Genomic DNA, 26,610 nt, shown 5'->3' on the forward strand with positions numbered 1-26,610 from the left:
ATGCACCCAAAAATTCATGTATGAGTGAAAATATTTTTTAAAAATGATTTGTGTTAGGGAGAATTGCTTGCCCAAATACATATATTATGCAAATGCATTTACAAATGCAGCCTTAAATGGAAACAGACACCCTGGTTACCAAACTGGCAAATTTCAGCAGCGGCCTGTGTGATGCTAAATTTGGCACCCCACCCTGCCAATATTTATTTATTTATTTATTTATTTATTTATTTATTTATTTATTTAAAAACCCACCCATCTGGCTGGGTTTCCCCAGCTAGTCTGGACAGCTCCCAACAGAATATTATTATTATTAACAATAAAGTGATAAAATATCAAACATTAAAAACTTCCCTAAACAGGGCTGTCTTCAGATGTCTTCTAAAAGTCAGATAGTTGTTTATTTCCTTGAAATCTGATGGGAGGGCATTCCACAGGGCGGGCGCCACTACCAAGAAGGCCCTCTGCCTGGTTCCCTGTAACTTGGCTTCTCAAAGAGAGGGAACTGCCAGAAGGCCCTTGGAGCTGGACCTCGGTATCTGGGCTAAGTGCTGGGGGTGGAGACGCTCCTTCAGGTTTACTGGGCGGTATTGTGCTGGCACCCTCTGTATGTGGCGCCCAGAGGGACTGCAGTGGTCACACTATCCTGAAGCCACCTCTGTTGCAGGATGATCAGCATATTGTTCTACTAATAAGTTAGTCCTGGGGCCTTAAGCGCTTCACGTACCAGCCTGCCGTGAACTCCACATGCGCGTCAAAGAAGCCAGTGATCTGGCCCAAGGCAACCTTCCAGCCTTCGATGCGAGCTCGGATGAGGCCTTCCCTTTTCTGATTGCGGACCACCTTCACCAGGCCAGGGTATCGCTTGTTGACATACTCTTCCAGGGGTGCCTTCAACTCCTCTAGAATGAGAAAGAGAAACCCAAAGAACTGGAGTGACGCAGAGACTTTGGGAGTCAAAGCAGAAGCTGAGATGTTCTCATGTAGGACACCATCTCTGGTTCAATCAAAGTGCCATGTGCCAGACCAGGGTCTGTGCACGACTGGATTGAGAACCTATAGTCTTGGCTTCCAACTGCATATTTAAGCCATGGTTCAGAATTTTTTTGACATAAAATACAAGAAGAATCAGACTAGTCTACAGAACAAGAATAATAATAAAAAACCCAAAAAAAATAAAAATCAGGAGAAAAAGAGAAAGAAAATAACTATAAGGCCATTTACCATATTTATATCATATATTAAAGGTAAAGGTAAAGGGACCTCTGACCATTAGGTCCAGTCATGGCCGACTCTGGGGTTGCGGCGCTCATCTCACTTTATTGGCCGAGGGAGCCAGCGTACAGCTTCCAGATCATGTGGCCAGCATGACTAAGCCGCTTCTGGCGAACCAGAGCAGCGCACGGAAACGCCTTTTACCTTCCCGCTGGAGCGGTACCTATTTATCTACTTGCACTTTGACGTGCTTTCGAACTGCTAGGTTGGCAGGAGCAGGGACCAAGCAACGGGAGCGCACCCCATTGCGGGGATTCGAACCACCAACCTTCTGATCAGCAAGTCCTAGGCTCTGTGGTTTAACCCACAGTGCCACCAACGTCCCTATATCATATATCAGGGTTGCCATATTTCAAGAAGTAAAAATCTGGACACAGTTGCTCAGCTTCTTTGGGGCGATAGTCCACAAAGTTGTTGAGCTTTCTTTGGGGGGACGGCAGTTGTGGACAGTGGGCTTCTGAAATCATCGTCTAGGAGGCAACGAGGTGCACAGCACTTCCGCTGGGGAACAGACGAAATCCCGGACATTTACTATTAATTATTTCCCCCTGGGTGATGTCATCCCCCAGGTGACATCACCGGAATTTTGCGCTACATATGGTGACCCTATCATTTATCCACACGCAGAGAGGCAGACTCTCACATCTCCCACTTACAAGCATACAGTGTTGCTTCAGGTTACATACGCTTCGGGTTACAGACTCCGCTAACCCAGAAATAATACCTCGGGTTAAGAACTTTGCTTCAGGATGAGAACAGAAATCGTGCTCCGGTGGCGTGTCGGCAGCGGGAGGCCCCATTAGCTAAAGTGGTGCTTCAGGTTAAGAACAGTTTCAGGTTAAGAATGGACCTCTGGAATGAATTAAGTACGTAACCAGAGGTACCACTGTACTTATTCTCTCACCCTGCGAGTGCCTTTCTACCCTGCCTTTCAGGCAAGGACCACCCCCCCCCCTTCTGACTGTCCCCTTCCTGTGTCTGTCCTCCTCAGTCCAAGGTAAAGGACTACTTCCCACTCACCCACCAGCTTTTCATCTAAACTGCTCTCACTTTTCACCTGCCAGTCTCTCTTTGACATTCGCAAAACAAGCCATGGCAAGCCACTGTTCAATAGGTTCAGCACTCCATGTCAAATAATATACATAGGGGAAACCCCCACCCATTGAATTTCTGTCTGCTGTGAAGCTGTTAAAAGCGCGGAAGTGTGACTACAAAAACCAAGGGAACAGCAAGCCAACCTACTGCAACTGGCTTAATTCAATTATAAATCACTACTGCATCACAGCAAACTACTTCACTGCAGCTGAAGATGGCAAATTGTCTGAGGCATGATTTTCATTCAATAATTAGAAAAGACGGGGCTAATTTGAGAGAAGCACTAAATCAAAAGAGTTTTTTTTTCATTTGATGCACTTAAAAGTTATTTTCGTTCTTCACACAAAGTACTTCGCTGCAGTTAAGGCTGGGAAATATATATTAAGAATTCTGCTGCTCCAGCCCTAAACATTCACCATTTCCATTAGGAAGAGCAGCATAGAAAATAGTTTGTTTTTGATGTTCAACATTGGGAAATCCAATTCCCCATTTTTGTTTTTTAACTAAAACTATAAGAAAGGCAGATACAAACACACACATACAGAGAGAGAGAGAGAGAGAGAGAGAGAGAGAGAGAGAGAGAGAGAATCCTTAGATCTTCAAAGGTGAAATGAGGGAGAAGATTTAGATACTCATCCATGTAGGAAGCCAGTTGCTATCAAGGCTGTAAAAGTAGCACAGAGAAAGTGAATAGAGGAAAGTTTGTCTCCCTCTGTATGGGAAATGTGTCCGGAAGACAAAAATATATCGAGGAGTTAGTGATCTGACAAGGTTACCCTTCCCTGAGGAGGTGAAACTTCCCCCACAGCTGCCTTAATCAGTGGGGGGGGGGTATGCTGGGTACCTTCAGTGCCAGATTTATGTATAAGCTAAACAAGCTATAGCTTAGGGCCCACTCTCTTGGGGGCCCCCCAAAAAATAAAAGGAAAAGCAACCCTGGGTGTACATTTCCAAAATATAAGATAAAAAACAAATAAAATAAAATATCATTGGTTTGCTCATTTCTACATATAGGGTGCCTACATTCTGCATGTGCAAATGGCTTTGGATATCTTTTAGATCCATAAATTACCATATAGCATATATTCAACACAAAAAACAGCAGCAATTTGTTGTTGACAAAGGACAGCTGGACATATAAGGGCCCCATGACCTTCAGTAGCTTAGGGCCTCAGCAAACCTAAATCCGGCCCTGGGTACCTTCTTTGATGTTGGACATTGTTTTGAGAATGTGAGGCATTGGGAGGAGGTTGCTAATGGATGATCTGCATGTAGCTAGCCTGGTATAAAATTGGACGGTTTGGGCAGAGTTTCTTTGAAGCTTGTGCGCGGACTGATCGGCCGCAGGGCCGTGCAAACTGAGGCTACCTGGGGGAGCTGCTTCGCCGCTTCTTGAGGGCTTCCAAGTGGCAGATTGAAGTGCTTGCTTGGTACGTATACATTGCTTGCTGTTTGAGAAGAAGATCTTTAATCTTCTCACTCACTTGTGTATTTTGTATTGCTTCTGAATCTCATTTTTAAAAAAAATAAAAACAACAACCCACCTTGCCTTGGGCAAGACACCCCTCTCCCACTGCAACTCAAGAGGCATTCAGAGAAGCTGAATGTTAGGAGATTGCAGACAGACAAAAGGAGGTACCATATTTTTCGCTCTATAAGATGCCCCAGACCATAAGACGCACCTAGTTTTTGGAGGGGGAAAACAAGAAAAAAAATATTCTGAATCTCAGAAGCCAGAACAACAAGAGGGATCGCTGCGCAGTGAAAGCAACAATCCCTCTTGCTGTTCTGGCTTCTGGGATAGCTGCACAGCCTGCATTCGCTCCATAAGACGCACACACATTTCCCCTTACTTTTTAGGAGGGAAAAAGTGAGTCTTATAGAGCAAAAAATACGGTACTTCTTCATAAAGTGAACAATTAACCTATGCAATCCACTCCCCCAAGAAGCACGTGATGACCATCAATTTGGATGACTTCATGAAGATTAGTCAAATTCACGGATGCTACTTGCCCTGATGGCAATGTTCTACCTCGACCGCTGGAGGCAGTTTGCTTCTGAATTCCAGTTTCCAGAACCACACCGGAGGAGAGCGTTGTTGTGCCCTTGCCCTGCATGCAGGCTTCCTGCTGGGGCTTCTAGTTGGCCAAAATGAGAATGGGATGTGGACTTCATGGCCCCCTAGCCTGATCCAGCAGGCTCTTCTTGAAGCAATACAAAACCTCTAACCATGAGATTACTTGAGGTGCAGAATTGGGTTTCTTTCACCCCTGGCACCATTCAACATCCTATTATGAGCATCAAAAGCTGCCCTACAAAGAGAGTGGGACCACTGGTGTATCTAGCTTAGTATTAACCAGCAGTGATGCTCCAGGATTTCAATTATGGATCTCTCCTGGCCCTAGTTTGAGATGCTGAGAAGTGAACCTGGTATTTTTTGCATGCAAAACATGCCCTCTATTGCTAATCCAGAGCTCAGTGGGTCAGTGGGCCTGGCTGTTAACCAGAAGGTTGGTGGTTCGAGCCCACCTACAGATTGTTGTGGGTAGATGTCCTGTATTGCAGGGGGTTGGACTAGATGGGCCTGAGGGTCCCTTCCAACTCTCCAATTCTGATTCTTCCCAAGTCTCATTTCTTACTGTGGAGATGGCTTGATGAAGCTTCTCCTGTTCTGGGAGGGTTTCAGTCAGCACCTGCATCCAAGATCAGATACCTGTGATATCAGGCGATTGAATGGTGGGCATATCCAGTTCTCCACTCCAGGAGTACGGGAACGAAATTTGTTGGTCCATGAATCTGTTAGAATTCCTGCTCCATGATTGCAGTCATGGGATTTTTGTCTTTCACATGACGGTGACTTGGGCCACACCTGCACCATCCATTTAAAGTACAGTTATACTGCGACTGTTCCTCATCTCCCCCCTCCACTACACCTCCACAGCACTTCTGACAATGAGAAGTATCATCTGTCAATCAAATCCGCCTATAGATTCTCATCTATAGTCAATGCCTTTTGATATTAGGCACCACATTCAAGTTGCAATGAAATGGCTGGTTTCTGTGTGCTGCTTATCTATTATCCAAGGTGCAATGGATATCAAGGTTCCATGTTATATATTTAAAGCACTATGTGACCATTTTAAATGTCATGTCTTCCCCTAAAGTATTTTGGGGGGCATAGTTTGTTAAAGCTTCTGAGGGTTGTCAGGAGACCCCTGTTTCCTTGGAAAGTTCCCTGGAAAGACAGATTGATGTTTAAACCACTCTGGGCACAGCACCCATAACAAACTATGTTTCCCAGGACTCTTCAGGGGAAGCCATGACTGTTAAAATGGCTCATATGGGTGGGAAATTGGCTCTTTAGTTCCTGCACACCCTAAAAGGTTTTTGTTCCACTCTTTTCTCCAAATACTGGTGGGGGAAAAACAATCTCACTGCAGAACTTCAGGAATTATTCCAGTTTCTCTTTCTCAGAGTCTACTGCTGGTAAAGACATTTGCAAGGTCAACATGCTTTGGAGATAAGTGGCAAAGCAGGCTGCTACTTCAAGAGAATGTAGGAATAAGAAATAAAAGGAGTGGTAAACAGCAGAGCGAAACCTCATGGGCTCAGGCTGAGATGGCGTCAAATGAAATGGGTTCATGGCTCGCACTTTGAATGCGCAGACTTCTTGTGTGTGCAAATAAAGCTGTATTTGCAGGACACAGTTCCCCTCACGCCGCACAGCCATTGCCCCCCATTTATTGCTCTGCCTTTTATGCCAAAGCAGAGATGCAGGAACAAAAGGGGAACGTCAAAGCAGCTGCGTGGCAGATTCCCACTCTGCCCCTCTAAACGGAAGTCACTTCCCTTCTGAGGAAATTCAAAGAGGCAGAGATTATAAATTGTCTCTAAGTCCCATAAGGCTGGTGTTGGGTTTCTTCATAGCATTGTTTTGACATAAGGCAATGCCATTAATATTTCAAAGTGCAGGTTTATGGCACAGGCTCAGCACCACCCAGGCTGCAAAAAAACAAGGTTTAAGTTGTTCATGAAGGAACAGGAGGCAGCTGAAAGTAGAATGCAAGCAAGATAAGTGGGAATTCGCAGTGCAGTTGGGATCCCAGGTTGAATTCCTGGCAGCTCCAGGTAGGAATGGGAAAGAACAGTCTGAAAGAATGGAGTGTCCTGACAGCCTGGGCCCATCTGTGCTATACATTTAAGCATCGTTATACCACTTTAATGGGATGCAGGTGGCGCTGTGGGTTAAACCACAGAGCCTAGGGCTTGCCGATCAGAAGGTCGGTGGTTCGAATCCCCGTGACGGGGTGAGCTCCCGTTGCTCCGTCCCTGCTCCTGCCAACCTAGCAGTTCGAAAGCATGCTAGTCCAAGTAGATAAATAGGTACCGCTCCGGCGGGAAGGTAAACGGTGTTTCCGTGTGCTGCTCTGATTCGCCAGAAGTGGCTTAGTCATGCTGGCCACATGACCCGGAAGCTATACACCGGCTCCCTCGGCCAATAAAGCGAGATGACCCCAGAGTCGTTCGCGATTGGACCTAATGGTCAGGGGTCCTTTACCTTATACCACTTTAAACCATCATGGCTCCCCCTCCCAAAGAATTATGGGAACTGTAGTTAGTTAAGGGGTTGAAAGTTGTTAGGGGGCAACCTATTCCCCTCACAGAGTTCCAATTCCCAGATTCCCCATGCAGATGGATGGATTGTTAAAGCAGTCTAGAAACTGTAGTTCTGTGAGGAGAATAAGGGTCTCCTAACAAATCTCAGAACCCTTAAACTATAGTTCCCATGATACTTTGTTGGGGGGGAGCCACAACTGTTTAAAGCTTTCAACAATGAGGTAATATATATTTGCCTAGGCTTACTCAGAGAATTGATGCTACATTGCATCAGTTGAGGTTACATTCATTAAGAGGCTGATGAATGTAATGTAAATGAATAATAGAGAGCCCAAACTACAGTTCCCAGGATTCTTTGGGGAAAGCTAGGACTGCTTAATTTAAAAAAAATAAAAATGAAAATGTATTTATTTGGTTTTTCAAATTAAAATTTTACAGAGATATCTCGAATATAAATAATAAAAACAAGATTCCAAGGAATCTTCTGGACTTCCACCCTCCCCTTTGTGGGTCCCATTATTAATCAGTTCCTCCCGCATCTTTTATAATGACCCATTTCCTTTACCTCTTCCATTACGTCCATAATTCAACCTTAAACTACAAGTGATATTCCAATCCTACTAACGATTTTGACTGTTTACAGTGGTCTTTAAGATATAAATTCTCCCCATTACTTATTAAAATTTTGGTCTTCCTGATTTCTGACTCTTCCGGCCATTTTCGCCATTTCAGCATAGAAGCTAGGACTGTTTAAAGTGCTGCGAGACTGCTTTAAATGTATAGTGCAGATGGGGCCTTGGTTGGCTCTTTTTGTCCTTCACTCTGCTTCCATGCACTGTTTGAACTCCCTGCCTCCCAATGGACCCCAGCCACCACTGCTGGGTATGAAATTCCCACTCCCACCTCACCAAGGTCACCCTTTCAAGCTGAACAAGTTCGGTTGAGGGTTTTCAGTTCAAATGCCTTAACACAAGCATTTCATTATATTTGGAAAGATGCCCTATCTAGAATTCCCCATGCAACCGAATGATCCACAGATAGTCTACTTCATGGGTAGGCAAACTAAGGCCCTGGGGCTGGATGTGGTCCAATCGCTTTCTAAATCCGGCCCGCGGACAGTCCAGGAATCAGCGTGTTTTTACATGAGTAGAATGTGTCCTTTTACAGTGGTACTGCAGGTTAAGTACTTAATTCGTTCTGGAGGTCCGTTCTTAACCTGAAGCTGTTCTTAACCTGAAGCACCACTTTAGCTAATGGGGCCTCCTGCTGCCGCCATGCTGCCAGAACACAATTTCTGTTCTCATCCTGAAGCAAAGTTCTTAACCCGAGGTACTATTTCTGGGTTAGCGGAGTCTGTAACCTGAAGCGGATGTTACCTGAAGCGTATGTAACCCGAGGTACCACTGTATTTAAAATGCATCTCTGGGTTATTTGTGGGGCATAGGAATTCGTTCATTCCCCCCCCCAAAATATAGTCCGGCCCCCTACAAGATCTGAGGGACAGTGGACCGACCCCCCCAATGAAAAAGTTTGCTGACCCCTGGTCTACTTTTTATTAATAGCATCTGTGGCACCAGGCGTGGGGAGGAGGGCAGATATATACGTAAGGAAGGAACATATCAAATTTATCCTTCTCATCCCCTATCCCAAATGCACCCTTCTACTCCTAGGAAGGATGCCCCTCCCTCAACACCGGGTGCTTCCTAGTGGGTTTCTGCATGGCCAGTCCTGTATGATTCATGAGGCAAGGAGATAAGAGGGAAAAATAAAGAAGTGTGGTTTGAACACAAGGGAGTGCCAAGATGCTATGAAAGGCAGCCAACAGTTGCACAACTTGCAGGTAGCTCTGGAGTCCAAGTGAGCACCCACTGGAGGTTGGTCCATTAGGGCAAAGGGTGACTACTTTGAGAATGGCCTGCACGCATTGTCCTCCAAAGGGATTAGCTCACTCACCTTCGTCACTGTTGTCATCTACAAGAATTATCTCCTTCAGCAGGTGAGCAGGTGTGTGATTCACCGCACTGTGCACTGAACGCAGAATGACCGACAAGGCCTCGTTCACGAAGATAAAAATAATAGAAATCTGCGGGAGATCCTTTGGGTATTTCAGCTCTTTACACCTGTAAGGCAGAGAAGGAGCAAAGCGAAGTTAGCCAAAGACTTAGGACTCGGCTACATTAGCCAAAAAACAGTGTTCTGTATGCATTATAAACATGCAACACCAGATAGTGCTGGGGAGCAAAAAATAAATAAATAATAATCTAGGTGATTATCCATAACCTTTTTCTTTTGTTATAACAATTTAATTTCTGACTTATTTATAGCAGTTTTTCCTGTGTGTAGATCAACCCTTAGAATACTTTCTATAACCATCTGAAGCAGAACATCCACAAGAACTGTTATTGCATTGAACCAGGGATATAATGAATCGGCCAATTTATTTCCATGTTGCTTTTGCCTGTGTTTCCCCCCCCCCCCATAAGTCTGTTACAATTTTGTTGTTTTTTTTTAAATCATATTTATTAAAGTTTCCAGAAATATAAAAATACAAAGAAAAAAGAGAAAGAAAACAAAAGATATTTAAAACCTTACTTTCATTGCCTACTTTCTGGGACTCCCCCCCCCCCCAACTGTATTCCCCTTTCCTTAATTTGGTTCTACAAGCTCTCACTCCCAATTTGAAGCTTAATTTGTTTAACCCACTATCCAAATTGAATTGTACAAATCTTACCACCGTCCCACGTCATTAACAAGAAAAGAAAAAAGATTTTCCCCAAGATCCACCCCAGTTCCCTCCACGAATTCCCTTTTTTAAACACGTCCAATCAAAGTAAAATGACATGCGTAGGTTATATAAAGAAATAGAAAATAAAAGATATAAAAGATTCAAAAGATGGTTACACAGCCTTTGGATTCCAAATCTCCCCCCCCCCCTTCCCCGGTTTGAATTCCCCATGTCCATCAGTCTATACGTTATCAGCCTGGAGGTCTCATTTCATGGCCAAATTTCTCCCCAATTCCTTTTTTTTTTTAAAAGCAATTTATTAGGTTTTACAATAAAAATAAACATAATAAGCAATATAACATTGATCTTAACATATTTTCACATTTTCTTTGGACTTCCTCACATCTCCCGCTCCCACTTTCATCGTTGTAACATTTTGTCAGCAATTTATCATCTTATTTAAATTCTTATATCCCTTCTATATTTCATAATCTTATAATTCTCAGAAGGAGCTAAATTTCACAGTCTTACTTATTTTCTTAAAAACTTCTAAATTTAGTGGTGCTCAGTTATTTTGATCTAGCATCTTATTTAGCATTCACTCAAATTACAATACTTTTGTAAATAGTTCTTAAATTTCTTCCAGTCCTCCTCAATCCTCTCTTCTCCCAGGTCACGGATTCTGCCGGTCATTTCAGCCAGTTCCATGTAGTCTATCAGTTGTATCTGCCATTCTTCCAGTGTGGGTAGATCTTGAGTTTTCCAATGTTTTGCGAGAAGTATCCTTGCTGCTGTTGTTGCATACATAAAAAATGTCTGGTCCTTCTTTGCCACCCCTTGGCCGACAATACCCAAAAGGAAAGCCTCTGGTTTCTTAGTGAAGGTATATTTAAATACCTTTTTCAGTTCATTATAAATCATTTCCCAGAACGCCTTCACTTTAGGGCAAGTCCACCAGAGGTGGAAGAACGTTCCCTCACACTCTTTGCATTTCCAACACTTATTATCAGACAGGTGGTAAATTTTGGCAAGTTTGACTGGGGTCATATACCATCTATAAATCATTTTCATTACATTTTCTTTCAGAGCGTTACATGCAGTAAATTTCAATCCATTACTCCACAACCTCTCCCAGTCCTCAAACATGATATTGTGCCCAATGTCCTGTGCCCACCTTATCATAGCCGATTTAACCGTTTCGTCTTGTGTATTCCATTTCAACAGCAAGTTATACATCCTTGAAAGTACCTTAATCTTTGGTTCTAGCAATTCTGTTTCTAATTTCGATTTCTCCACCTGGAACCCTAGTTTCTTATCATTTTTAAAAACTTCTTTAATCTGAGCGTAATGTAACCAATCTCGCACTTTGTCTTTCATTTTCTCCAAACTCTGCAATTTCCAATTGTCTCCATCCTTTTCTAGTATTTCCCAATATTTTGGCCATTTAGCCTCCATATTGGGTCTTTTTCGGGCCTTGGCTTCCAAAGGTGAAAGCCACCTTGGTGTTTTATTTTCCAGCAAGTCTTTATATTTTGTCCAGACATTAAACAATGATTTTCTGACAATATGGTTCTTAAAGGCCTTATTTGCTTTAACCTTGTCATACCATAAATATGCATGTCATCCAAAGGCATTGTTAAACCCTTCCAAATCTAACACATCAGTGTCTTCAAGAAGTAGCCAGTCTTTTAGCCAGCAAAACGCTGCGGCTTCATAATACAACTTTAAGTCTGGCAGGGCAAAGCCCCCTCTTTGTTTTGCATCGGTTAAAATCTTAAACTTAATTCTGGGCTTTTTGCCCTGCCAGACAAACTTAGAAATGTCTCTCTGCCACTTCTGGAAGCACTCCGTTTTGTCCAAAACCTGAAGTGTTTGAAATAAAAACAACATCCTTGGCAATACATTCATCTTGATAGCAGCAATTCGGCCTAACAAAGAAAGTTTCAATTTTGACCAACTATCTAAGTCTCTCTTAATTTCTGTCCAGCATTTTTCATAATTGTCCTTAAATAGACTTAGATTTTTTACTGTTATGTTTACCCCTAGGTATTTTACTTTTTTAACCACATTAAGTTCCGTCTCATTCTGAAACCGTTCTGACTCTGTATCAGTCAAATTTTTCCCCAAAACCTTAGTTTTCTGTTTATTTAGTTTAAATCCAGCCACCCGACCAAAGTCATTAATCAGTTGTAATACTCTTTTCGTACTGGGCTCTGGCTTCTGCAAGGTCAAAACCAGGTCATCTGCGAAAGCTTTTAATTTATATTGTTTCTGACCGACCTGAATTCCTTCCACCAACCGATCCCCTCTAATCATGTTCAATAGCACTTCCAGAACCGAAATGAATAACAAAGGGGAAATAGGGCAACCTTGTCGTGTCCCTTTTTCAATTTTAAACTCTTCTGTAACCACATTATTAACTATCAGTTTAGCTTTCTGTTCTGAATATATCGCCTCAATCCCATTCTCAAAACCCCGTCCCACTCCCATCTCTTTTAAATTTCCCATCATAAATTTCCAGGAGATATTGTCAAAGGCCTTCTCCGCGTCTATAAAAATTAAAACTGCTTTTGTATTTATATCTGTTTGCAAAAGTTCCAAAATGTCAATAATGTTCCTTGTATTAGCAAACAGATGTCTACCTGGGAGAAAGCCGGCCTGGTCCTTATGAATTACTTCATTTAAAACTTTTTTAAATCTATTTGCCAAAATGTCTGCAAATATTTTGTAATCCACATTTAAAAGAGAGATGGGACGGTAGTTCTTAAGTTGTGTCTTTTCAGCTTCCGACTTTGGTATTAATGTGATGAACGCTTCCTTCCAAGACTCCGGTGCCCTCTTCCCCTCCATAATTTCATTGCTGACCTCCATCAAAGGTTGTATCAAATAGTCTTTTAATGTCTTATAGTACTTGGAGGTCAGCCCATCTGGTCCTGGAGATTTGCCAAGTTGCATGTTCTGGATGGCTTGTTCGATCTCCTGTCGTGTTATTTTAGAATTCAGGATTGTCCTATTTTCTTGTGACAATTTAGATAGTCCGTTTTTTGCCAAAAATTGTTTAATCTCAACATCGTCTTGCGGCCCTTGGGTGTATAATTTTTTGAAGTATCTCTGGAAACACTTTCTGATATCCACTGGATTCTGGATGTTTTTTCCATCAACCTCTAAGTTTGTAACAGTATTTAATCTTTGTCTTCTCTTCAACTGCCAAGCTAGCAGTTTTCCACATTTATTCGCCGACTCAAACGTTTTTTGTTTCATTAATTTAACCTTCCATTCAATTTCCTGATTTATCAATTTAGAATATTGTGTTTGATAAAGTTTAATTTCTCTCAGAGTTGGCTGTGACTTCGGATTCACTCTTAATTTCTTCTCTAATTCTTTTATTTTATCCAAGATCTTATCTTTTTTCTCATTTTGTGTTCTTTTCTTTACTGCATTCTGTTGTATCAAGAATCCCCTCATTACAGCTTTGCTTGCGTCCCAGATTATTCTTTTTTCCACCATATTATTCATGTTTATCTCAAAGTAGTCCTTCAAAACTTTTTGGGCCTTCTTGGTAATTTCCTGATCTCTAAACAAATTGTCATTCATCTTCCATCTAAAGGATCCAGTTGGTAATAGTGTCATATCCATCTTTACTGCATTATGGTCGGAGCAGGTCTTTGGGCAGATTTCCACTTTTCTGACCTTAGGTGCCAGGCCTCTAGAAATCCATATTTGGTCGATTCTTGTCCAGGTCAGTTGGGCTTCAGAAAAGAATGTTCCCTCTCTTCCTAGTGGGTTCTTTGTCCTCCAAATGTCAATCAAATCCATATTGTCAGTCATTTCAAAAAAGGTTTTAGGTAGTCTGCCGTCTTTTGTAACATTTTGACTTTGTGACTTGTCCATGTTAGTTGATACGACCCCATTCATATCTCCCATCATTATGATGTTGTTGTAGTCTAGATAGTCCAGCATTGTCTCCTGCAGCTTCTTGTAAAATTCCGATTTCCCTTCATTAGGTGCATAGATTCCTAATATCAGCAGTTTCTCTCCTTGATATTGTATCTCAATAGCCAAAATTCTTCCATGTTCATCTTTAAATAGGAATTTAGGTGACAGGCTCTCTTTTGCATATATCACCACGCCTCTCTTCTTAACTTTGTCCGACGATACAAATTCCTGGCCCAATCTTTTATTTATTAACACTTTTCTATGGAGCCTCGTCACATGTGTTTCTTGTAAACAAATAATGTCCAATTGTTCTTTTTTTAATATATGAAATATTTTCTTCCTTTTTTCCGGAATGTTACAACCATTAATATTCCAGCTCAACAGTTGCAGAGACATCCTGAATTATCTGGTTATTTTTCAAGGGGTGGTATCTTGTTCTCAGGATCTTCAGGTTCCACAGGTGCTGGTGTTGGTACTGACGTTGCCTCAGGCCCAGAAGGTAGTTCAATTCCTTTTTGAAGGTCCTCTCCGTATGTAGACAGGAATTTGTCTCTCTCTTCCAGTGTTCTTACTTTAACCTTTCTCCCTCTAAAGGTAAAAGATATTCCTTGGGGAAATTCCCACCTGAATGGAATTGCGTTGCTCCTTAGTAGTTTAGCAAGTTCAGAATAGGCGGCTCTAAGATCCAGCAGTAGTCTTGGGATATCTTTATAGATTTCAATTCTTCTATCCAAAACCTCCAGTGATTTTACGAAATGTAGGCCCAAGATCTTATCCCTTTCCTCCTTTGATCTCAATGTTATCAAACAGTCTCTGGGCCTCTCCTTCTTTATGAATCTTCCAAGTCTGAAAGCTGACACGATTTTAAAGTCCTTTTCTTCCAAATTCCAGAACTTGGAGAATTCTTTGGTCAAAAACTCAGTTAGATGTCCTTCTTCTGCCTCTTGTAATGATCTAATCCTCAAGTTATTCTCACGATTTCGCAGTTCTATCATGGAGAGATAAATCTGATGTTCCCCAACTTGTTTAGTGAGTGGTCTTACCTCTTGCTCTAAATTTTCTAATTTTTGTCTGGTGTCCTCAGCCAATTTCCGATTTTCTGCTGAGGCCTCCGTTAACTGTCCAATTGCTTGTGCATTCTGTACCACTTGTGTAGTTAATTTATTTAGACATTCTGTATTTTTGTCAATCTTTGCTGATTGCGCATCTACTTTCTTGTCCAAAGCTTCCAATTTTTCAAAAATTTTGTCTAAAACAGAAACAGATACTCCTGAGGCCATATCTTCCAATTGTAACTGCTCTGCTTCGCCCTCTCCCTCCACTTCTGAGGGCAAAGTAGGTACAGATGATCTACGTGTCTGTGAGGCTGAGGTTAGAGTTGTTAAAGTTGTTTGTTTAGCTCTCCCTCTTTTTCTTGTGCCACTCATTCCAACGTTATCTGTCAGTCAAGGTCACACTGAGTTATTCCCATGGGAATGGAAAGGTCCAGAGCAAGCAAACAACAAGGGAATCGAAAGTAAAATGTGCATGTAAAGTCACTGTTTTAATCCAATCCTCTAGAGGGAGCTTAAAATGTCTTTCAGAGTCTAATTTAATGTCCAAGAACCTTCAAATACAAATGTTTAGCAGAGTTTATAAATGGTCACTTTGTTACAGACAGTGCTTATTTATCTCCAAAAAGAGTGTTTCAAATTTAAAAGGTCTCAATACCCTCAGATTGTTTCAAGTTCCAATATACAGTATCCAAATCTGCAGTACTGACAGCTCCCTTAGTGCTCAGGCAGCTCCTGACTCTGGGTTTCACCTTCTAATTTGTAGTCCAATAAAAGGAGGAAAGTCAAGTGCAAGTAATAATCCCAAATCTTTAGCTTAAAGTCTTTACTTTAAGATGCAAGTTCAATAGATGCTTAGATCTGTAAAGCTTAGGATCTCTTTCTTTCAGCCTCCACTCCTCCAGCTGATTGCTTTTTTCAAGTTCAATGGCTGCGGAAGACGGACTTCCTGCTTCCACGTCTCTCCGCTTTCAGCCAAGTTCAAGCCAATTTAGATTTTCCCTTTAAAGTCTCTAATTTCAAGTGACTCAGTCTTTTACTCACAAGTTAGTTGCTTTTCGTCCGAATCCGTAATTTAGCAGGAAAAGGGATCAGCGCTCACCGACAGCAGCAGCGCGGCTTCGCTCCTCAGGCTGTGAAGCAGCTCTCAGCGCCGCAACCCCCCTCCGCGCTCCGGAGCCCCTTACGGGGTTCCTTTTGCGCTTGGAGGGTCGCTCAAGGCGCCCACCGAGCCTCAAGACCCCAGGCTCTTGCCGCCTGGGGTTTTCCAGAATGGGTCTCCGCTTCGCCGTAGCGGACGACCCGTTGCCTGCGGAGCCTCCTCTCCCATTCAGAAGAGGACCGCCATTGCCGTTCGCGCCGCCCCCGGAAGTTCTCCCCAATTCCATCTTGCCGGTTTTCTTTTAATTTATTAATTTTAATAATATTTAACTTCAAGTGTCCAATCTAACAAAGGCCTTTAATTTCCTTGATCTTTACCACTCCTCCCATTGTTCTTTCCGTGTCGTAGTCAGTCCTTTGTTCTTCTTATTCCTCACTTTCTCAGGTTTCTTGTCCTGTTCAGCTGCTAAAACGTTCTAATTCAGAAATCTGGTATCTCTACAGAGGTTTGTTATTCAGGAACAAAAACTTACGTCCAGTCCTTCCTTTCTTCAATAGAAAATTCTATTGTCTCCTTTAATGTAAATACCTCTGTAGACAAAATACTATTTCAGTTTTGCAGCTTTCCCAGAAGATAACAGGTCCTGTGCGAATCCCGGAGTATTTTTCCACTTATGACCGTTCTTGTAATGTCCCGAAACCCCTCTAGGGGGATTGTAATAACTTTGTATCCTCTAATCCAAAAGTCAAATTGTTGTTCCTTATTTTCCGACAGTTTATATCCATATTGTAGCAAATTATAACAAAATTAACCAGCAAAGTCCTCATAACAAAGTCCTCTTTATATTCTCCAGCTTTGACAGCTACTTTGACAGCTGTCAAAGTCTCCGTCTCTCTTCACCAGGCTCCGCGAATCGCCCCGGTTCCCAGGGGGGGGGGTTGCATTTTCCTTCTCACCCTCCACTCTTCTCCTCCAGCACAGTTCTTATAATTTCCCATCGTGGAATTAATAATTTTTATCAGAAGTATACTTCTCTTTGGACCTTGGTTACCCAGTCCTTGTTTTGGAATGTTTACAATAGGGGGGGGGGATTGACTTCCTTTTTAGATCGCCCCCGCTCGTGCCAAATCCGAAAAAAAAATTCCTTTTTTTTTCCTCCTTTTGAACCCGGTTTCCCAATTACTCACGGGTTGTTGTTAATAGTCCAAATTTTCAATGGAAGAAGTCAGCGCTCTCCGTCGAATGGCATGCGGCTGCGCTCGGCAGGGAAAGCAGAAGACTCAAAGCACCACGCCACTCCCCGGCACCCGATCCGAAGCCTTTAAAAAGGCTCCTTCACGAGTCGGAAGGGCGCTAATGGTGCAAGCCGAGTCACCCATGTCCACGGACTCCGTGCCCGTGGTTTTTAAGGGTCCCCGCGTCGCCGGCGCGGTAGGACCCAGCCCCTGCCGAGCAGACTCCCTCCGGAGCTCGGAGGGAGTCCGCCATTCGGCGATGGCGCCAACCCGGAAGTCCCAAGTCTGTTACAATTTTGAGCCAATTTGTTGTTGTTTTTTTAATCTACATAGAAATTTGCATTTAAATACATGTTTTCAAAACCTGTTTTCTTGCAAGTTACACATTTGAGCATCAGAACATTTGGGGAGGGCAAAAGCCAGAGGAGAAATTGGGTTCCAATCTGTCTGAAATCATAGCTGAAATCCAATTCCTCAAGCATCCTGGGAAGGACCTGGGAAGGACCTTCTGGGCTTCCTTCCTGCATGGTTGCAGGATCAGGTCCAACAGTCAAGCAGGGCTTGCTAGTGGAAGATGTCTGGGAGATGAACCAGATGTAGAAGACTTGGGGAGAGACACCGCCGTTGACAAAGCTGGCTTGTTTCCATTAACCGTAGGGATAATGAACCATCATTTATGTTCTTACAACATGCTAAAGTACATCAAGCATATAAGAGAAGCAGAAACCTTCCATCTCCTACTCAGGGCTGCAGTGGATGAAAGGAGAGTACATGAACTTCAAAGCTGCTCATCCTCCTACCACTAAACTATGGCTTAGCATGACATCTAAAACCAGTTCAATGAGTTCACTTTTCACTCTGAGATTTAACTTTGACCAAACTCTGAAGGAGGACAAGTCTAGCAACTCACAGATAGATACCAGGGATCAGGAACTGACCCTGTTAAGTAGCAGCAGATGGGATGCATAGATATTGCGTGCAGCAAACTGTAGAGATTTAGAATCCTACATGACACTAAGAGCTGTTTGACAGTGGAACAGACTCCCTTGGGAGGTTGTGGGCTCTCCTTCCGTGGAGGTTTCTAAGCAGGGGTTGGATGACCATCTGTCATGGATGCTGTAGCTGAGATTCCTGCATTGCAGGGGGTTGGATTAGATGACCCTTGGTGTCCCTTCCAACTCTACGATATCCACTAGGGTGTAACTATTAACCTCTAATGACAAAAATGGGGACTAAGGAGAATGTTGGGCGGGGGGGATACATGGTAGGTTTTATCGTATGTAACACCACTGCAGCAATACATCTCTCAGGCAACTCCACCTTTTCCACTTATGCAGTAAACTAAGTGCCCATAAACATATTTCAAAATTTGGCTTTTGAATTATGGCAAGCGTTGCTGTGTTTTCTGAAGTAAAGCACCTCTAGGGCTTCTCCCCAACAGTTCTATGTGCCTCTATGACTTGTGGAATTAAAGACCTAAGCAGGCAAATGGCCTTCCTGGTTATGGAGATAAACAGCCTGCCTGGATTGGACCTCCTTTGAATACTGTTATATTGATGGAAAGTCACCTGAACTATGCCAAACTTTCATGGAGCAGGCCTAGCTACTAGCAGCAGCAAAGGCAGCTCAGTTTTAGCAAGTTAATAAATTTCCTTAATGCCTCCACTTTGCATCCCACAGAGACTTCTGGTACCATATTAGAATATAGGAGACAGAAGGATGAGAGTGTTTTGCCTGGAATAGCTTCAGAGCTCACGTTAATAATTATTTTAAGTGCTTGCCATTTTAACGGAGAGGTATACTACCATCCTCGTTTGCAAGCAAATTGGTGTGGTAGAAAATTCCCATTTTCAAGTGGTCAGGGATGCTTCCTATATAGTTGGCTTAATGAGATCAGAGCACCAGAACATTGCTTGGAGATCCAGTGTAATGTGGATTAATTCTTCACACACAGGTCTGGAGAACCCATTCCAATCAGCATGGGGGTGCTCGTACAAAAGGGGCACAGTGGCCCCTTTGAGGTCTTCCCCACAAATCCACTGAGCCCCCCACTCACCTCCCCCTTGCTCATGAGATGTAGAAGATAGCTTCCTTTCTCTCTCTGGAAAAGTACAGAGAGCTGAAGGAGGAACTTAGAAGAATGACATTCTTTCCCACTTCCTCTTTCATCTTGGTGGTCTCCAAGGTGAGAGCAGAGCCAAGCACAGTGTGGCTTCAGTGGCCAGCTCCTCCTGAGCACACAAAAGGAGGAACCACCTGCCAATGAAAACTTGCTGCACTGGGCTCCACACTCTGGGCTCCACACTCGGCCTCCTCCCAACGATGTGATGTCATGTGCATGACATCACATGCGCACGGAACACAATGGGCCTGGTCAGTCTTGGGCACAGCTTGGCACCTCTGGCCACAGCTCTGTCAAAGAGTGCATATGTTGCATAGCAAAGGTCTCCCGTTTATGAAGCAAGGCATTTGTAAATTGGAAAGATTTTGAGTAAATAAAAATAACAATGCACACCACCAATTTCCACAAGGTGTTAGCGGTGAGAGGCAAGCCCAAAATAACTTCAAATCATCCAGAAATGCAATACAGCTTTTGTCCACCACCACTTACTCTTCATAATAAAGAGCTATTTGTCGGGTTGCTTTTGATTCTCAGATGAAAACAACCCTCTTTCAAATATCCATTCATACCCAGAGTGTTAGTTATTGCCTCGATTAAAGCGGCTGAGTTGAAGGATGCTTGATTAATTTTCTTCCACACAAACACCGAGATCAACCAGAAAATTAACTGAGCTGTGCATAATTACGCAGAGCATCTGAGAAGTCGTTAAGAGAGAGAGAAACTTCAGAGTTATATTTATGAGACGTCCCTTTCCCAGCTTCCCTAAGCTGAACGACATGCTTTGATTTAGATGCTTATTTTCCTTTGTGCTTTGCTCGTTCCTTTACGCCTGCCACCTTTCAAAAGGAAGATATCCATAGGAAGTCAGTTTATGTGTAATTTATGAAGCACCAGGTAAGAAATCTTTCCTCTGAACAAAGATGCTCCTCTCCCCAAAGACTTGATGATGAAATCCTTTGACAGAGTTGGCAGCAACAGAAGCAGCGCCAGAGTTACGTTACATGTAAGGACAGATGAATATGGCCGTTTCAGTTTCTCTCGGCTCCTCATTTTCTCAATCTTAAATTCAGTGCTCCAGTTTTGCAGCAACTTACAATTCCCTCCCTGCCCCAAAACACTCCTCATGAAAATTCATCAGCATTCTAGCAGGGATTTTTTTCCTAAACATACCCATTTTTGTACACAGTTTGGACTAACATGCATATTTTTGCAAATAACTTTCCTTACGCATTTTTCGTTCTATTCTCATTAAGGTACGCACTTTTTTGCACACCCAAATACATGATTTTTTTGTGTGCACGTCGGCTGGTTGGAGAACTGCATTGTGAAATTCAGGGAAGTGCAAATATTGGCTCTCCCTGAGTAGGAAGAAAAGACTTTCCCATTCAGGGTGGGGTTTTACCCTGTGCCATTTTGACTCTCAGTCCATAGCTTCCTAGGTATCTGCACATATATTATAGGCTCTCTTCAGGCCTATTCATGCATTCAGGGCAAATGCATGAAGCCTCAACAGGGGTGGGTGGGTGGAAGGAAATTAGCAAGCCCCACCACTAACATCCCAGTGCATGCTCAACCACACACACCCCACACACAAGAGGTAGGGATTCTTGGCTCTTCTTGTTTTGGAGTAGATAGAGCTTTGACCTGATCTACTAAGACTGCTATCATGTTCTTATGGATCAGAAGGTTCAGGGTAACCCTAGGGCAGGGGTCAGCAAACTTTTTCAGTGGGGGGCTGGTCCACTGTTCCTCAGACCTTGTAGGGGGCCAGACTATATTTTTTGGGGGGAAATGAACAAATTCCTATGCCCCACAAATAACCCTGAGATGAATTTTAAATAAAAGGACACATTCTACTCATGTAAAAACACCAGGCAGGCCCCACAAATAACCCTGAGATTCATTTAAAATACAGTGGTACCTCAGGTTAAATACTTAATTCGTTCCGGAGGTCTGTTCTTAACCTGAAACTGTTCTTAAGCTGAGGTACCACTTTAGCTAATGGGGCCTGCCGCTGCCGCCACATGATTTCTGTTCTCATCCTGAAGCAAAGTTCTTAACCCGAGGTACTATTTCTGGGTTAGCAGAGTCTGTAACCTGAAGCGTATGTAACCTGAAGTGTATGTAATCCGAGGTACCACTGTAAAAGGACACATTCTACTCATGTAAAAACACGCTGATTCCCGGACCGTCCGTGGGCCGGATTTAGAATGTGATTGGGCTGGATCCGGCCCCCGGGCCTTAGTTTGCCTACCCATGCCCTAGGGTTTGCAATATTAAAAAGATTTTAGGGAGGGGAGACAGAGTCTAATGAGAACTGAGCATGCTCAGTGGCCAGTAAATGCCAAGTTAATGTGAGATGAGGGGATGCAAACCTGGGAGGAGAAAATGAGTACTGTGGCCAAGAGTGCAATATTTTGCTACTGGTCCCACTTAAATGATACATCAATTGGGCCCTAAATATGCGGTGGGAAATTAATAGGAAAAGAATGGAAGGAATCAACAGCTTTCTCTTTCTCTCTCCTTTTGTATGGAATACTATTTGATATGTTGTCAAGGGGACAGGTTAAATTTTTTTGCTTGGTTGAAACTCTTCTTTTATAAAACATTCCTTTTTTAAAATTGTCTTTTGCAGCACGGGGTTTGCAGAACCGCATTTTCTATTCATACCTTAACACACTCTCATTGTTACCTCCCACACGCGGGAAGAATTCACAATCAACCTTCAGATCCATTAAGAAAACTCTATGGCAAAGTTCAAAGGAAGATACCCAAACAAAGAAGTATTGTATTGGCAGGAAGGAGTGGGAGAGAATCAGCAGTGAGAGAGTCTATTGCTTCCAAAATTCTGCATTCTTGTTGAATCTGGGTAATCAAACTCATAAAGCTATATTCTTGAATCCAATGCCAGAAGAGGCAAGGCAACACAACAAGGTGTGCAGGGATGGAATCTATTTATTTGCACCCAAACATGCAGGGTTTTGTTTGTTTTTGTTTTTTTAAAAAGCACATTTTCCAACTGTACAATTTCCCCATCAGACACCCCCTGCAAAAAAAGAAAAAAAGAAAAAAGAAAAAGTAGAACACACACAACATACACTTTCCTCCTTAGGAGAGGAGTCAGTAGATCTACTATACCTGTACAGCCAAGACTTATTTATGAGTCTGCCTTAGTTTAATAACTACCAGGCACACAAAAGGGAGTACTTTAAGGGCATGCTATGAAAATAATGGTGAAGAAGAGGAGGTTCATTCAAAAAGAAGGTGTTTTGTGCTACTTCTTTTAAGTATGGAAGCTGAGTGAAATCTATCCTTATATAATAAATTCTGAACATGCTATCCTTGTTATTGCCTGTCATTTAAGTGCTTAATCAAGTACAGTGGTACCTCGGGTTAAGTACTTAATTCGTTCTGGAGGTCCATTCTTAACCTGAAACTGTTCTTAACCTGAAGCACCACTTTAGCTAATGGGGCCTCCTGCTGCTGCTGCGCCGCCGGAGCCCAATTTCTGTTCTCATCCTGAAGCAAAGTTCTTAACCTGAAGCACTATTTCTGGGTTAGTGGAGTGTGTAACCTAAAGCGTATGTAACCTGAAGCATATGTAACCCGAAGTACCACTGTACATACAACCAACATGATTAATTCCACCCCCATTTTTTAAACTGCTAATTTTTACCCCCGATTACCACATTTGGTTCGTAACATGCACACACACACACACACACACACACACACCCCTTGCCACTAACCATAGAAGAGAAGAAGAAGAGTTTGAATTTGATATCCCACTATATCACTACCCGAAGGAGTCTCAAACCAGCTAACATTCTCCTTTCCCTTCCTCCCCTACAACAAACACTCTGTGAGGTGAGTGGGGCTGAGAGACTTCAGAGAAGTGTGACCAGCCCAAGGTCACCCAGCAGCTGCATGTGGAGGAGCTGAGACATGAACCCAGTTCACCAGATTACGAGTCCACCACTCTTAACCACTAGACCACACTGGGAAAGTAACTCAGAGCTGCATCTGAGCAAAGCCATAAGTTGTCCTTCAAGCAGCAGCTAGCAGGATCACAATCAAGAACAGGAGCCCAGGCTCCAAGGAGGAAGGAGTGGCCAGATCCATCATCACCCAGCAGCACCAGAGGTCAACACAGCACTACCACAGGCCAAGACCAGCGGCTCAGCAGTTCCTGAGCCCAAGATCCCCAAATAAAATCTCTGGTGCCCATTATCTACAGAAAGAGCACCCCTCTGGTGTACCACTGCCGATATCTGGCTTTCAACATTGTGATGTATCACCAGCTAAACATTGCAATATACCGATATAGCACAATGTTTGAAATAAGGATAGAGCTACGTAGAGGCATTGGGCTGGCTTCACAGTTCTTCCCGCATTGTGATTTTTGCCGCCGCCTGCTATTGTGATTCTCTGCCCCCTAAAGGAGCCAGGGGAGGGATGAGCTGGCAGAGTTAACAGGGACTGCAGGAATCAAGAGAAGCATTGGCTGGCTTCATGGTTTTTCCCACACTGTGATAGCATGCAAACACACACACACACACACACACAAACACACACCACCATCATCATGATTTGCAATATATTGCCTGGTCAAAAATTATGAAACCAATTTCATGGTAAGGACCAGAGCCATCTTTCCCATTGGGTTTACTGGTGCGTTGTTCCAGGGCGCCAGCCTGCCAGGGGTGCCCCAGCGAGTGGGGGAGCTGCATGGCTTTGCCGGTGGCCTCCCCTTTCCCTCCTGCATGCCCGCCAGCTGCACCCCGTCAACCATATGGCTGGTGGGCGTGCAGCTTGCCTCCCAAGCCTCCGCGGGAGGAGAGCGATCCATGCAGAGGCTTTGGAAAAGGTCGACAACTCTGGGAAATGGGGGGTGGGGCGCCGGACGGATCTTTGCACCACGACATTGGATCTGCTTAAGACGGCCCTGGTAAGGACTTTAAACCAGTTTTGGACAATATATCAATATATTGCCCAGCCCTAGCCACTGGCCACTGAAAGCCAGGGATACAAGGTCAGTCTGGCAGCACAGACTATGCACTGAGAGAGACTTGTCAGAGTAGAGAAGGAATGCTATTTTCTGAGCCTTCTGCTCCTCAAGGAATCAGCAGAGCCTGGCAGGGAGGTAGTGATCTGGGACCTGGAAAAGCAGGGATGAGGAGATGCTTCATTCCGTTTGCATTTAAATGCAAATCTACTTAATCCACAATTTCTGAAGCAACATGTGAACCTTCTAAATCTGTATTTCTGGCTTTTGCTATGCAGGTCTCCAACCATATTATACAATATGTGTATAAATGCACATACGGGTGAAAACAATCCACAAGCATGCATTGATGTAGGGGAAATTGCTCATAATCAAAGCCAGAAGGTCGAGCCAAAGAACATTTTGGCCACTAGCCCTGGTGACCATGCTCTGCCGCCTCAGTTAGAGACAGCAATGCTTTGGAACAACAGCTGCTGGAAATTGCAGGAGGCGAGAGGGCTCTTGTGCTTGGGTCCTTCTTGTGGGTTTCCAGAAGGGGCATCTGGTTGGCTGCTGTGAGAACCAGATGCCGGATTAGATGGTCCACTGGCGTGATCCAGGAGGCTTTTTTATGCTCTTAATTTTGAATGTCTCAGTCAGGAACAGCTATCCTTGCCCAGGCAAATTCTCAACCTGAACTGGAAAGCTTTTGTAGAACTGTAGAGGTGAGCCAACTTTAAGCCCAAGAAGGTGGTGTGATTATACTACTCAACCTCTAGCCTTCATGGCTCACTACAAGGTGCCTTGGTTTTCTTGATTCTTATCCCCGCAGCTCCTGACAGTATTTATCATCCAATCTACAGTGATGAAACACAAGGTGTATTGCACCTGAAGCAAATGGATTCTGGGGCTAACATCAAGCAATGTTTCCTTCCAAGGTTACTTTGCACTTCTGAGATTCCTTAAGCTGAAGAAAAGGTCAAAACTACTTTTGCTGAAAAGAAAAAACACAGGGTTGTTTTTGTGTTATTATTATTCAAGAAAATGGCAGATCACAAAACAGGAAGGGAGGCTGCCAGCCTCCTTGAATCTATTGGTTTTGCAAATTGCCTAGTGGTTTCTATGTGTCTATGCATGCTTTCAGAGCTATGATTAGATTAATACACAGTTTCAAATAAGCCAGAGGGGGCTTAGCCAGTTTCCCCTGCTAATAGAGCAATTTGAAACCCATTTGAGCTAAATTCCTTAGACTTGTATATATTTTAATCAGATGCTAAGATGAGTTAAGCATTTGCGTTCCCCACCCCTCATTTGCTTTTAACTTCTACAAAAGACTCACATTTCCCCTCCTCAAATATATATATATATATATATGTAACTTGTTTTCTGAAAGGGAGGGAGAAAACAGGAAAAGCCGTATGTAGCAATACCGTGGCATATTTTTTAACAGAATTAAGAAGAGTGTGTGGTGGAGCATGAGTGAAAGAATGACCTATAAGTACCCCACACAGGCACATTCAAATCTTCTTCAGACATTCAAAATAACGCAAAAGGTCTCAAACTGAGCAGAAGTGCATGGGTGCACAACCAAAACCCCTATGCGCTGCCACTGTTCTTTGAAGGATGAGTCTTCAGGGAGACTCTGTGTTCAACCAAACAGTCAAGAACCCGGATTGTCTAGGATTCCCAACATCAAGGATGATCAGGAGAGAAGATCAGCGTGGGAGGATATGTGTCTCTCCTACCTTTAAGTTCACACATGCTACATATTACCTGAAACTGGCCTGTGGGAGAAACAGCTATGAAAGTGCAAGTGTGTGGGGAAATTAGAAATGCCCCCCCCCCCCCATTTTAGCTTTGCGACTCCAGAGTTTGGCAGACATGGCTGGCTCTTGTTTCCTTTGCCAAAAAGCATTCTGAGTGCTTGGCTATTGTGGGGAGTTGTGTGTATGGGGGGGGTATCAGAACAGGTACTGACAATCACTGCCTAGGGCATCTACCCCACCTTTTAGTGCTATTGAAGTTGCTTGCTATTCTCACTATCTTGGCAGCCGCTTGCCTTCTAATTTTGAAAAAGCATGTTTGTTCTTGTCAAAGAGAAAAGCATGACTGTCCTAAAATAGGTTAACCTTTTGATATATAAATTTGGCACTCGCAGGGGGGTGAAATACCAGGCTGTGTGCCGTTCAGAGAGTCTGCGTGCCTGCATTTAGATATACGTGTGTTACGAGAGAGAAGATGGCTCTCTAACGAGGACAAAATAGGACAGAGATTTGCCAAGTCCCCAGAATACAGGGAGCTGCCCCTGGTAAATAAGGCAAACTGGAGAACGTGGCAGAGCTAGGTGCCATCAGCATATCGAGGGCACTGAACACAAACGCTTTAGGTGGCAGCAAGCACATTTCAGAACCTGAGAAACTGTCGTGGGTACCACATACAGCCATGCATAAACAAAAACCCACACATT

General features: G+C 43.3%; 1 protein-coding gene across 1 annotated transcript in view; it reads right to left on the reverse strand.

Moving 5' to 3' along the window:
• The window catches only part of GALNT17 (polypeptide N-acetylgalactosaminyltransferase 17), a 127,218-nt gene that overhangs the window by 50,091 nt on the left and 50,517 nt on the right, over window positions 1-26,610 (reverse strand). The window contains exons 3-4 of the mRNA XM_080982992.1: window positions 8,941-9,107; window positions 728-902 (exon numbers count right to left, since the gene is read on the reverse strand). Of these exons, the coding sequence (XP_080839118.1) occupies window positions 728-902; window positions 8,941-9,107 (342 nt within the window). The remainder of the gene's footprint in view (window positions 1-727; window positions 903-8,940; window positions 9,108-26,610) is intronic.

Source organism: Podarcis pityusensis (genome assembly GCF_964106645.2).
Source record: "Podarcis pityusensis genome assembly, chromosome: 15".
Lineage (NCBI taxonomy): Eukaryota > Metazoa > Chordata > Lepidosauria > Squamata > Lacertidae > Podarcis > Podarcis pityusensis.